Genomic DNA, 12,673 nt, shown 5'->3' on the forward strand with positions numbered 1-12,673 from the left:
GCGCGGGACAAAGGCCTTTTCTATCTGGGACGCTCTGTGGTTTGCACTTGTGGTATCAGTGTCCAGGGTTGATATTTGATGCCCCGGACTAACCAAGATTAGCTTCTTGCAGCAGTGATCGTGCCTGGGCCTCGCGCACCGACAAGCCAGGGTGGGGTCTTTTGAAACGGTTATATACGTGAATGATGCACGAGAGATCGCTTCGAAGCGTACAGTCGACCTCCTAAAAAACCTATTTTCGCGAAAATGGTGAACCAAACATGCCAGCCGCGCTTCAAGACTTCCACAGCAATGTGCACGGCTCCGAAATCGTTTAGTGATATGTTAAGAACTCCGGATCTATATAGCTGAAGGAGTTGCCGGTGCGCAGGCCAAGTGGACTGTGCGGACAACGCCGCGGCCGAATCATTTGCGCCAATATTGCCGTCGCACTGTCGTCCTCGGGGATCGCTGTGGGTGATGATGGCACATGGACACAGAGTCATGCGGCGCGTGTCGATTCTGGCTTACTTTGCGCTATGGCCGCCGGTAGCTACGTCATCGGGTGGGCGAGGTCTCTCTTCGTTGGTAAGCGAAGGAATCAGGGTATCGGGTCCCAGCCAAGGACTTCATATTGTCGATTTCTGCACAGCCCCACAGGCCTCTCCGCTGACATTTGTCGACCGCCGGCTCACCTCAATCCTTTGTTGAGAAGACAATCACACGAATTCAAGTACCGCCGGCGACTGTTTTCACCTTCAAACCAGGACCTGCAAACCAGTCTGCAGGCGTCACCCGATCGACATGACGCGTGGCCGTCTGACAAGGGCGAGACTAACTTGTCTAGTGTCAGTCTGACAGGACAAAACGACATCATCACCTTCGCTAAATCTCATAACCCATGTGACATAACTGGCGGTCTGGTCTATGTACAACCATATGCACCGCCAAGTGCATCCCCAACGCAGTCTCACACTCAACATTTCTGGGTCCACGTACAACAAAGCCGACGATCAATTCCTCACTTCGTCTCCGCGTGTACGGCGTCCAGCTTGACATCTTCGTCACCACCTTGAATCTTGTCCATCGCCTCTCGTTGCTCGTCAACCGAAGTGGTCGCAAACTGCCTGGCAGGAATCTTGTTGGCAAAGAGAATGTCGATGTCGGCGAATGATCGACCTTTAGTTTCCGGGAGCCTGAAATAACACCACACGAGACAGCTCAGTCCCGTGCCCATCCAGAAGTACCCGGATTTTGGACCCCAATCATTGGTGACATACGGGTTGAAGGTGCCGACAATAATTACGATTACGACATAGCTAAACCGACCGAGCACAATCGACTGTGCACGAAGACGAGAGGCGGGGATTTCGCCAACGATGATGTAGCACACGGGTCCCAGCGTAGCGCAGAATGTGAACTGGATGATCACCATGAGTGCTCCGATGGCATTGAGAGAGGCAGTCCCCTCGGTGGTGAACCCCAAGGTGGCAATGATCAAGTTGCAAACGGCAATGATGACCAGACCCGAGAGATATAATGTTCGCCGACCGAAATAGCGGATCAGCACCCAGGAGAGGAACACTCCGAAGATGGAGATTCCGGTGAGAATGAGAGAAAAGTTGAAGGCAAGTGTCGTTGACATGCCCGCCTTTTCGAAGAACAAGACGCTGAGCGCAGTGATAGCGCTACCGCAAAAGATTTGCGTCACCCAGGTCCCAATCTGAACCTCGGTGCGTCGACGATTGGTTCCTCTGAACATGTCGAGGAACGACCCACGAGCCTGCTCCGCTCTGTCCAGTGCATCGGTGTGCTTCATGTATTCAACGTATCCGTCCACCTCGCCCGGTCCATACAGACTGCGGTCAGCATTGCGGCGGACCACAGCTTTCGCATCGTCGTATCGCCCTTTTCGAACAAGCCACCAAGGCGACTCAGGTGCGATGAGAACAAGCAGCGCTAGTGGCACGGGCCACTGTTGTCAGCTCAAGATCTCTGACATGTGCTCACCAGCCACTGAAGGGCATACGGCAAACGCCACGCCCAGTCACCCTCCATAGTGAGCGTGCCACGCAAGACACCTGTCGCTATCACACCGCCACCGCTCCAAGCAATCTGGGCCCATGCGGCCAGATAACCACGTAGGTTGATAGGACAGATCTCTGCCGCATAGGCTGTCGTTAGAGTCTCTGGGTCTGTCAGCTCGGCCGAGGGGGGAGGCACTTACGAAACATTCCCCAAGGCACGCCGTTCAGAAAGCCCGCGACAAACAGCATGGCAAGATTTTGAGCAAAGACAGCAAGGAAAATTGTTCCGGTCAGGGCGGTCATTCCCCAGAAGAAGGTTCTTTTGGCGCCGTAGCGTTCTTGGGCGATACCAGTTATGACAAGACCAACAAGCTGGCCGCAGATGGTAGTTTCACTCAGTCCAACCTGTGTGTGGTTGGGAATCTTCTTGACACCATCAATGACCGTGCCAAATCGCGCCCTGAAGGCGGGATGACCCATAAAATTACCGAGGAGCGAGGTGTCGAAACCCTCCATCCAAAGCGCCATGGAGATGAGCAATGACCAGACTGCGCCTCGCCAGTGATTTCGCCACGCCATGCTGAATGTCTCTTGTTTCTGACGGGCTATGACTTCATGACCGATCTGGACGAGCTCTTGGTCGAGTTGAGTCTCTGCGGTAGCCTGCTGAGGGGCCATAGCAACGGGTCGAAAGAACATGGTGGGGCCGTTGAAGGTGAAATCCTCGGAGGGGTTCCCCCTTTATATCCTCTGAGAACCCAATGCGGGCCGGAGTGGGGACTCCCCGGGGTTCCCACGCGGCTTCAGCGGCCCGCTAGATTAAGCAAATGACCAAGATTGCCAAGCCGGCGAGCCGGTGCTCGTCCCGGCGGACCCTACAGTCCGGCCCGGGCGGAGATGCGCACAACTTCATTACATGCTAGACTGACAATGGGACTTCGCAACACTCTGAACGGATGTCACTCAAATGACCTCGCCCGACAGATCGGTACCCTCCACGTCATTCTGCGCGCGTGTCAAGCGAATATCCTTGATCAGGAACACGCAGGCAACGATTGGGAGGATTGAGATGATGACCGATGCAAGGCAGAGACGGAGCCTTTCGTCAGCCTTCGTCCTGACTACGACTCACATAACACTTTGGTAGGCCGATATGACGCCCTCGCGGACCGGACTGCCCAGGGGGTAGAGTACAACCGCTTCCATGTCCTCATATAGCTCATATAACAACGTGTTGTTGGTGCTGGGCACATGCTTGGCAATTTCCCGAGGCATGGTGGACGTCCAGACAGCCGTGCTAATGGCGGAGCCGACGGAATTTCCGACCTCTGTCAGGAGGAGAAGGATAGCCGTCACAGTGGCAACGTCGGCGTGACTGACAGCAGCTTGGGCCGCGACTTGAATGCAGGTTGCGGCGAATCCGCCGCCCATGCCTTGAATTACTTGGCACAGAACGAGAGACGCGGTATTGCCGTGAGGACCACGGGCGTAAAGCATCAGGCCAACACCGAGCAGTCTAAGGCAGACCCCGGCGAGAAGTAGCCACTGTACATCAGTGTAATACGATTGGAACGCTCACCTTCAGTCTGCGTGAGGCCCACATGATGATTCCCCCGAGAATGCCAAATGCCGTCAGCGACAGTGATTGAGTGGCAGAAAAGTAGCTGAGATCGAGGAAAGACCAATTTTCTGTCACGAAGATGTATGAGTACAGGTACGTGTACTGCAGGTAGAAGGATATGAAATCGAAGAATCCAATGAGGCAAGCGCCCAAAATGGCCGATTGTCTGAGCCATCGCATGGGAAGAACAGGCTTTTTGGGGATTTTCCACTCGTACAACAGGAAAGCTGGGAAGAGAAGTGCTCCCACGGCAATCATAGCAGGCTGTATTTCAGGATGACTCATGTACTTGCTCACCATACTCGGGGTCTTCCACCCCTTGCTCGCTTCCGGAGCCAGTCCAAGGGGTAAGAGAATCAAGGCCAGCGAGGCTCCAACGAGTATTAATCCGATGAAGTCCATGTCTGCCAGCGCCAGGCGTATCACACGATGATCGACCACGCTCGAAGCGGCAGGCGACCGGGATGTCTTTTTTGCAAAGTATTGTGAATAGAAAAGAACCCCGATGATAGGAGTAAGGCAGACGGGCACGAGAATAGCGAACTACGCTCAGCCCGATGATCGTCGAGCTGCTCACCATGCCGTAGCCCAATCGCCAATTTGGGAGAACCCCCTGAGCGATAGCACCTGCGACAAAGTTGTTGATGATGAACGGAGCGGTCAACAGACTAGTCGCAAGACCCCTGAAGCTCGGTCAGTCAAAGCAGTGGACCCAATGCTTGCCTCCATCGCAACGAGGTGAGATCCGCAATAATGATTTGTTGGAGCATCTGCAGGCCAGTATAGCCAAATGCATAGATGATTTCACCCGCGGCGATCTGGCCAATGGAATGCGCAGTAGCGATAAGGATCTGCGAATGAGCCCTGCATGCACAGCTATTACTCACGTATCCCAAGACATAGAGGACTGCAACGAGAAGCATAGTCTCCGCCCGACCCATACTGAGCGTCAGCTCAGACCACAATTTGAACCCACACATCGGCGAGCTTGGCCATCAAAGGTTTACCGATGGCAATTATGATGGCCTGAGCAGTCGATATCGTGCCTGAAAGGGACTGCTTGAGGACGGTGGACGTACTGTGGTTCAGTTGCTGGGCGACGGTCACGCTCACGCATATGACAAATACTGCCACGTCGTGACCCCATCAAGGGAGTAAATGTACGCTGAGAGCGCAATACTATCTTTGAGAGCCGATCGCTATGAGTGGCTCACCCTATGAAGACCGCCCACTGCAGCTTCTTATCCCACGCTTGATGGACGGCCTCAAGCTTTGCAGCACCATCGACTCGGACTTCCACGGCAGAGACTTTGTCGTCTTCCCATGGGGCTCTGGCAGCCAATTCGGTCACAGGGGTCTCAACGATCTTCTCCTCGCCACATCGAGACATTTCGGATGGTCACCTGATTCTCGGCTTCCCTTCACAAGTATATGTATGGTCAGAGCCGTCACTATGATAACAAGTAGGCGCTTCCATTCAGGCTGGATTCCATTTTGGGAAATTTGTGGCGGTCCCTATCGGAGATGCGCAAAAGTGGAGGGCGCCTGCAAGATGGGGGGCAGTTTATTAATAGACATGGCGCCAAAAGAGATCGACCAATCAACGAACGGCTGTTTGTCAGCACATTGTTGTGCCAGTTGCATGACGATCCACCATCTTGTCAGGAACAGACCTATCCGGCTAGAGGGTCCCACTTGGAATAGTAACCTTCTTGAATAGAGTCTCGAGCTGGGTAGCTCATAGACAACGGATATACATATTGATGATGAACTACAAGATCAGCGTCCCGTCTTATATAGTCGAGCTCTGAAGGCCTCGGATCCGAATATTTGATTCCGCTCCCCCACACATCTACAGGCATAACGGCAGAGCTGGAGGCATTTGGGCATCTCCTATGCATGTCACTCTTTTCAAGCTTCTTTGACGTCCATTGCCCGCACTAGTCCATACGCCGCTCCTGCGCCGAGGGCACCGACGATCAATGTCGACATAGCCCCGTAGAGATATCCCCTCCAACCTCCTTTCGCCCCGGTGAAATAAGTCTTGAACGCTCCAAATACAAACAGAACGGCTCCCGTGACGGCAGCTGATACAATGAGCCCATCTCGGGTATTGGCGTGGGCCATGTAAGGGATCAATGGTATCAACCCTCCGATGAAGTATGACATGCCGATCGTGAACGCTGAGACCCAGAGTCGTGATACTGGCACCTCGTCTGCTTGTCAAAAAGTCATACGGTGAAACAACGTACCCATGCCTTCTCCAATCTTCAATAAGAACGCGGTGAGACCCAGCGATGTTGACGCCGCATCACCGCCTTGTTCACGGAGTGCAGAAGAAGCTTTCACCTTCTCTATTCCCTCCACTGCCTCCAAGGACTCGAGATTCGAGAGTTGCTCAGCTACCAGACGACTGACGGACTCTGTGACACCAAATGGGCCGAGTATCGAATGAACTTCCCTCTCCATCTGCCCTGCACAAGACCGCGTGACTCTGTTGTGTGTCTGGCGTCGAAGATAGTGGAAATGATCCAGCTCTGCTTGAGACGCGACTGGAGCTGTCAATCGGCCGTCTGGTCGAAGACTCACGAAATCCCCCCAGACCCATTGAGATAGCACCTGCGCACAGCTCGGCCAAGCCGGCAGTAACTACCAGCCTCGAGGATCCAATGGAAGACAGGCCAGCTGTCAAGGCAAAGGGCACGGTGAGACCGTCAGATAAGCCAATGACACTGTGTGGTAAGACTGGGATAATGTGTCGAGACCCACATATCTCTGACAATCTCTGGACTGATCAAATGCCTCTCGTCGTCGTCTTTCAGCTCTTTGCAGCAAACATTGGACGTCTTTCTCTCTTCAAGACCGCATTTCTCCTCCAGTGCGACCTCGGAGCGTAGTAGATTCTCCAGCTGTTGCGCTCTTGTTGGAGTACCAGCTCCTTCTGAAAACGTCCATACGGGCGTAATATCACTCTGAGGACGTGTGATTGGTATAGCCATTGTCGATCCCTGTATCATGTCACCATCAACGTCCCGTGGCTATATGATTGGCCCAATGACAAATCCGGCACATGCGATTGGTCAGCGAAGTGGTGCCACGGCGCCTATAATCATCCCTTCGGCATCTTCCGAGGAACGATCAATTGCAACGGCGCCTGATGCGATACGCGAGCCGCCCGTTATATCTCTGTGGGGTAGCAACGCTAACATCATCAATGTCCGGATGGAAACCTCAAAGGAAAGGACAATTGTGGTGCTCGGAGCATCTTACGGAGGATTCAGGGCGGCACAGATCCTGGCAGAGAGCCTGCCTCCGGAATGGACTTTGATAGTTCTAGAACGGAACTCGCACATGAATCGTAAGCATCTTCTTGGGATCATTCACTCATAATAGACGTCTATGTCTTCCCAAGATGCGCCCTCATGGCGGAATACGCTCCGCGAGCCTTCATACCCTACGATAATCTTTTTCCTGCACTGTCTCCGGAAAGATGTCGTGCAGTTTTGATCCATGCCACGGTCCTAGGGATGACCTCTCATTCGGTACGCTTTCAACGGCATGGAGCCTCAGAAACAGAGAAGATGGACTTTACCTACGCCATCTACGCTCTAGGTAGCGGGATGCCGGGACCGGTCAATATCTGGACTTCAGATCACGGCCTAGGGAATGGAAGTACTGGCACGAAACGCCACGGGATCACCTGGATGGAGCAGCAGTCTCAGATGTTTGTTAATGCCAGAGACGTCTTGATAGTTGGCGGCGGTGCGCTAGGTATACGTGAGTGAGACGTTGTTCGGTCACGAACTGATCAATTAGAATTCGCCACGGATCTGAAAGAGTTGTTCCCGCACAAGGATGTGACTTTGCTCCACTCGCGTTACCGCCTCTTGCCCAAATATCCGGTCGCCGTGCACGACATGTGTGTCAAGAGGATGGCGGACATGGGTATACTGACCGTCTTTGGCCAGCGTGTTCATACCTGGCCTGTGAACAAACCGGGCCGGAAAAAGGTGCAGACCGAAACAGGGGCTGTTTACGAAGCAGACATCGTCGTAAGGGAATTATCGCTGACTCAGCTCACCCACAGCTCTGCTGTACTGGGCAGAAGCCTCAAATCGCTATCCTTGCCGCAATGAGTCCTCTCAGTATCAACCAAGAGACCGGTAGGATTGCTGTTCTTCCAACACTGCAATTGGCTTCTCCGAGGGGGCAGCTCCTTAGTCACATCTTTGCCGTTGGAGACTGCGCGGATACTGGAGCCATCCAAGCTGGTAATACAGCGTATCGGCAGGCTGAAGTGGCGGCGAAAAACATCTTGGGCCTCGTCAAAGGCTTGCAAACTGGGGATGTGCCAGAGCTCCAAAACTACCACCCTGGAAAACCTATGATCAAATTATCGCTTGGCATCAAGACCCTGATGAACGCTACTGGCGAAAAGATCGAAGTCACAGAGAATGGCAAAGAGGATTTGGATGCTCTCAGTATGTGGTGAGTGCTCGATCGTGAGCGAAGTTTGACGTCCAGGGGATTGTTAAAAGCGGAGAATCTGCCGGTATATGCTTAAACCTAAACGCTACAATGCTGACCTCTCCCACATGATAGAGGGAAAGAAATGCATCGATCTCGCTTGACGCTCTTGCCATGAAGTACCTCTTTACACCATTATGGACTGATCCATAGTCTCTATCATTGAAGATAGTCCTTATTGTTCTCTCAACCTTTGCCAAGAGAGTCCACGGCCGCGACAGAGCTCTCATCCGTCCCTTGTGACAATCCCCCAGCGGGGGGACGAGGTGAGAGAGAGAGAGAGAGAGAGAGAGAGAGAGAGAGAGAGAGAGAGAGAGAGAGAGAGAGAGAGAGAGAGAGAGAGAGAGAGAGAGAGAGTGTGTGTGTGTGTGTGTGTGTGTGTGTGTGTGTGTGTTGGGGGGGGGGGGGGGGGGGGGGTGGAAGGGGGAGGGGAGAGTTGAGGGGCACGGCGTGCTACTGTTGAGGGATGGGCCACTCTGGCCCCGATAAGCTTGCCCAGTCACGGGTCCAAATCGCTCATGGGCGTTGCTTTGTAAAGATAGGCGAAATCTGCTCGCAGCCTCTACCGGACTTCTGTTACCGGACTTCTGGGTCTCGCGGGTCTGACACGTTGGTATCCGATTCATTATAATTTTGCATTCACTGTCAATTAGGGAGGAACCTAAAATGGCACACCGGGCAGCGGTAATGTGCCCTCAGCCCTGACGCCAGCAAGGAGAAGCGGATCAAACCCAAGCGCTTTGATGAATGTAGGCGCGATCTGCCTCGTGTATACGACTTCGTCGCACTTGCTAGCAGAAATGACCGGATTTGACACGAACAAGACCACATCATGATCGTCAGCATTCAGCCCTCCATGCTCAGCAATCTTCTTCCCAGTAGTGAAGATGACTGAGAGGTCAGTGTGCATCCGATCAAGGATGTCTCACCTCCAGGTTCAGTCTTGATGATCACGTCAGGAGTTCTCGAGTCAAACCAGGGATTCCCAAAGCCGTTGGCCACAATATCCGCACCTATCCAGACCTCGGCAGCTCCCACAGCGGTAGCGTTTGCAAGAATATTGGCTTTGGCCTGGGCAGCGTCATTCTTGTCTTGAAGCCAGATATAAGACGCGTCGTCGGACGCATCTTGTACGGTGGGCACTCCGATGACATTGAGCAGTGTTGGATGAGGAATCTTGCGCACCAGAGTGCTGTTGATCGGAGACTGGCCATGTTTAGCGTAGATAATAAGCAGGGTAGAGTCAAACGTTCCAACCGACTTCATCGTATCGACAAGTTGACCGAGGCGCGTGTCCACTTGCCTAAAGGCTTGGGTCAGATTTGCAGTCGGAACCAGCTCTGAATTGTAGCCGTATCTTCTTTGATTAGCCTTGATCACCAAATTCTTGCTCACGCTTTCTGAGAGACGGAGACGCTTTGAAAATTGGCTCCGTACACAGAGGGTACTCCAAGCCCTGATGTGCCATTGGCGTAATTGCCCATGGTCCAATTTGTCAATGCCGACCAATGCAAATCGTCGTAACCCTCGGTCTCCTGCTGACCTGACACGGCATTGATCTCGGGGAAGAATCCATCAGTCAAACCAAGCCCCGATGGGCCGTTGAGCATACTGTATGCTGGATGTTTGTCGGTGTATGCCGTGACTAGGCCTTGTTCACGGATCACCCTGTTGATCAGCGTAATATGCTAAGTCAGGGACTCACTCAAACATTGTATTCACCCGGAGAAAGTCCCATGGCTTCACGGCCGCGCAATAGCCAGAAGCAGTGAGTTGAAGAGGGAACATGGACTCGTTGAAACCTCCGCCGCCGTTAAGAACCGTATTATTTAGGTCTAATGTTTCATCCCATCCCGTCTGGGTGCCGATTGGTCCAGTACAATTCGAGCCCGGAGGGTACAGGCTGCCATCGTAGGCATCATCGTAGTAGACCCCGTGGGTTCTCGGACTGCAGCCTGTGGCTGGCGAGACGGTTCCAGGTGCAGAGTCTGAAGGCGAAGGACACCTCGCGTTGGTGTACTCGATTGCGTTTTGCAGCAATGAGGCCATCGTTGACTGGGGAAAGGTTGAAACGTACCACTCGAGATCGCTTTGATGCATGCCATCGATAGACAGGTAGACCGCGTGCTGATAGGCAGCGTTGACGTTCTCAGGAGAGTAGAAGGGTGGATTACCAACGGGAGACATTCCCGTGAGAGGGTAGGTTAGGGCCGGTGCACCCGGGTCCACAATGTCTCGAGGCAGCACACGGGCCGCGGCCGGTTGAGCGAGGAGTAGGTGGAGAGCGAGCATCATGCAGGAAGAGGGTTACTTCTATTTGGCTCAATTCAACTGTGGTCTTTCCCACTTCTGATGCGACCTACTTTTTGGATTTCTTGTCGAGTCCATTATATACTGCCATGAACGAACGGCACCGGAGAACCGTGTGTAAAGACTTGCAGCTGATTGGTCCGAGCAACAAACGTGAACATGAGATTCCTTGTCGGGAAGCCCTTCGGAGAACCCCAGATTTAACCTGCGGGCTCGGCGTGTTGCTATTATTGCTTAAAGAATGATTATTTATATGGTCAAACGCAATTGAGGCAATTCTTCGCGAGATCCAGCGGTGTTGAAATCCACGGAATGTGAAACGTGCGCACGACCCCTGCTGGTCCATCAAAAGAAATGTCCAGCCTGTGGTCCTTACAGTAAACTCGAAACATGTTGCCGCTCCAGGTGGCGATACTGCTCCTGAGCCAAGCTGCTGCTCAATACCCATCAGGCGTCTACGCTGGTGGAGAAGATATAATCAGCCAACCGACGGTTGAAATTCCGCTTCAAGGAGCCGAAGCACCGGGTCAGTACAAATATGCGGTGTTCCTGTCCAACGATGGAATGGTGAGCATTGGCAAGAAGGAGAAGCTGAGCAGTAGCATCAATTTGACTACGACAATTACGTCGCCGAGTTTCCTGAATCGACACTCGCACAACTCGCGAAGATCGGCGTGGTATATACTTCAGCTCGAGCCTCAAATCCATCAGACTCGTACCCGGCAACTGCAGCACTCGTCGCTGGGTGCTCCCCTCGGACTCATGGGTGTGTCCCGTAATGGAACCCGCTGACCCCAGCCTGTACTGGGATGATTCGTACGCACGAGATCTCTATCCGCCGGGCTCAGATTGCAAAGGCCCCATCGGCAGTGAAGTCGACTATACCGAGGGCTTAGACCTCGACAACACCCTTTTGAATGGAGGAGGGGGTTTGAACATCTCCATGCTCCCACTTCGACGCAAGAGTGGGGATCCTGTACTCCGGGTTGGTCTCGGGCCTGTCGAAATTGAGCTGAATCACTCGATATAGTTTTCCCGCACAATCATATACGAGTCAACACAATTTTTGAAGTTGCAAGGGGAAGCGGACTGGCGACCGCGTACGCCGATAAGCACTTGTCATACGAATTCGTGACTGGCCCATCTGGTCTCGGTTTGGTTGAAGGCTACTTCCCCGAAGTGACTTCGGTTGCTGCAACTGATTGCGTACAGGGTAGGTACTCTGACCCTGGCAGGGCTGAAATGTAGACTCTTGGGACGATCTACATTGGTCTGCCCTCAACAATTGGATTGTAGGCAAATTTGTCAACGGGTCGGAGACGCCGTTTGGGAGATTTTCTCTGATGGGCGCGAATTTCCAAGCAAGTGGCTTCTTCTGGTGACGATGTTGATACCTCAGGCACTGACTAATGCCCAATCGACCACCGGCTACCTCGCTTCTAACGCTACCAGTGACTACAGCTACGCAACACCTAGTCCCAACATTACTGCAGTGCTCCGCCACTTTGACGCCAAGCTCGGGGAATTCGTCGGGGCCCTGAAGACTTCGGGCATGTGGAACGACACTTTGTTGATCGTCGGCTCAAAACAGGGGCAGACGCCTGTCAATGAGAAGGCCCTACGTTTCGTCGATCCCCAAGTTTTGATCAATGCCACCGGTGTAGACGTTAATTTCGTCACATCAGCAGACTGGGCACTCCTGTGGTTAAACGATTCCTCGCAAGCGTACACCGCTAAGGCAAATCTACTTGCGGCCAATCACAGCCTGACAGCCGTTGTCGAGGTCCTGGCAGGGGACGGGATATGGCAGTATGGTTGGGGAAATCCGGCTATGGATGTTCGAGCTCCGGATATGGCAATCTTGCCCGTTTACGGGACACTGTACGAGTCCCCGGGGATACTTGAAGACCACGGAGGATGGTGAGGATACCCACCGCTCATCGCTGATTTTTGCAGGTATGCAGATGATTTTCACGTCAACTTGATGGCAGTATCGGGTAATCGGCTTCCAGCTGCCGGAACTGCGTTGTCACAAGTCGTCTTCAACCAGCAAATTGCAGTCACCCTGCTGCAAGCATTGGGACTTCCGTTGGCCCATTTGGATGGATACAGGGCGGAGGAAACATCGGTTCTGCCCGGAGTATTTCGTTAGTCATCGTTAATACCCTTTTTAATTACCGGGAATAGCCCGAGAGCCGAGAGCTAAAAT

The 12,673-nt window shown here is 53.1% G+C and overlaps 6 protein-coding genes across 6 annotated transcripts; 2 read left to right on the forward strand and 4 right to left on the reverse strand.

Moving 5' to 3' along the window:
- Positions 1-773: 773 nt before the first annotated feature.
- Positions 774-2,964, reverse strand: BD324DRAFT_421262 (general substrate transporter). The gene is made up of 4 exons (XM_022012730.1): positions 2,207-2,964; positions 1,990-2,168; positions 860-1,954; positions 774-817 (listed from the first exon to the last, which is right to left on the reverse strand). The coding sequence occupies exons 1-3, from the start codon at positions 2,703-2,705 to the stop codon at positions 1,001-1,003; spliced, it is 1,632 nt and encodes a 543-aa protein (XP_021871041.1). The 5' UTR covers positions 2,706-2,964; the 3' UTR covers positions 774-817; positions 860-1,000.
- BD324DRAFT_421275 (major facilitator superfamily domain-containing protein) lies at positions 2,838-5,158 on the reverse strand. Its single transcript, XM_022012731.1, has 9 exons — positions 4,842-5,158; positions 4,741-4,806; positions 4,604-4,705; positions 4,515-4,569; positions 4,351-4,478; positions 4,205-4,310; positions 3,586-4,170; positions 3,139-3,551; positions 2,838-3,105 (listed from the first exon to the last, which is right to left on the reverse strand). The coding sequence occupies exons 1-9, from the start codon at positions 5,015-5,017 to the stop codon at positions 2,970-2,972; spliced, it is 1,767 nt and encodes a 588-aa protein (XP_021871042.1). The 5' UTR covers positions 5,018-5,158; the 3' UTR covers positions 2,838-2,969.
- A 353-nt stretch (positions 5,159-5,511) lies between these two features.
- Positions 5,512-6,636, reverse strand: BD324DRAFT_624455 (VIT family-domain-containing protein). The gene is made up of 4 exons (XM_022015704.1): positions 6,397-6,636; positions 6,217-6,359; positions 5,880-6,179; positions 5,512-5,843 (listed from the first exon to the last, which is right to left on the reverse strand). The coding sequence occupies exons 1-4, from the start codon at positions 6,624-6,626 to the stop codon at positions 5,539-5,541; spliced, it is 978 nt and encodes a 325-aa protein (XP_021871043.1). The 5' UTR covers positions 6,627-6,636; the 3' UTR covers positions 5,512-5,538.
- A 146-nt stretch (positions 6,637-6,782) lies between these two features.
- Positions 6,783-8,119, forward strand: BD324DRAFT_673725 (hypothetical protein; the record flags this gene model as incomplete). Its single annotated transcript, XM_022018943.1, has 4 exons — positions 6,783-6,985; positions 7,021-7,404; positions 7,444-7,679; positions 7,715-8,119. Exons 1-4 carry the CDS (start codon positions 6,850-6,852, stop codon positions 8,117-8,119), a joined length of 1,161 nt encoding a protein of 386 aa, XP_021871044.1. The 5' UTR covers positions 6,783-6,849.
- A 696-nt stretch (positions 8,120-8,815) lies between these two features.
- On the reverse strand, positions 8,816-10,446 carry BD324DRAFT_680950 (type I phosphodiesterase/nucleotide pyrophosphatase; the record flags this gene model as incomplete). Its single annotated transcript, XM_022019101.1, has 4 exons — positions 8,816-9,045; positions 9,084-9,511; positions 9,550-9,822; positions 9,860-10,446. The coding sequence occupies 4 exons, from the start codon at positions 10,444-10,446 to the stop codon at positions 8,816-8,818; spliced, it is 1,518 nt and encodes a 505-aa protein (XP_021871045.1).
- A 1,599-nt stretch (positions 10,447-12,045) lies between these two features.
- BD324DRAFT_624460 (hypothetical protein) lies at positions 12,046-12,664 on the forward strand. The gene is made up of 2 exons (XM_022015705.1): positions 12,046-12,384; positions 12,421-12,664. Exons 1-2 carry the CDS (start codon positions 12,296-12,298, stop codon positions 12,614-12,616), a joined length of 285 nt encoding a protein of 94 aa, XP_021871046.1. The 5' UTR covers positions 12,046-12,295; the 3' UTR covers positions 12,617-12,664.
- Positions 12,665-12,673: the final 9 nt, after the last annotated feature.

This window comes from Kockovaella imperatae (assembly GCF_002102565.1).
Source record: "Kockovaella imperatae strain NRRL Y-17943 chromosome Unknown BD324scaffold_6, whole genome shotgun sequence".
Taxonomy (NCBI): Eukaryota; Fungi; Basidiomycota; class Tremellomycetes; order Tremellales; family Cuniculitremaceae; genus Kockovaella; species Kockovaella imperatae.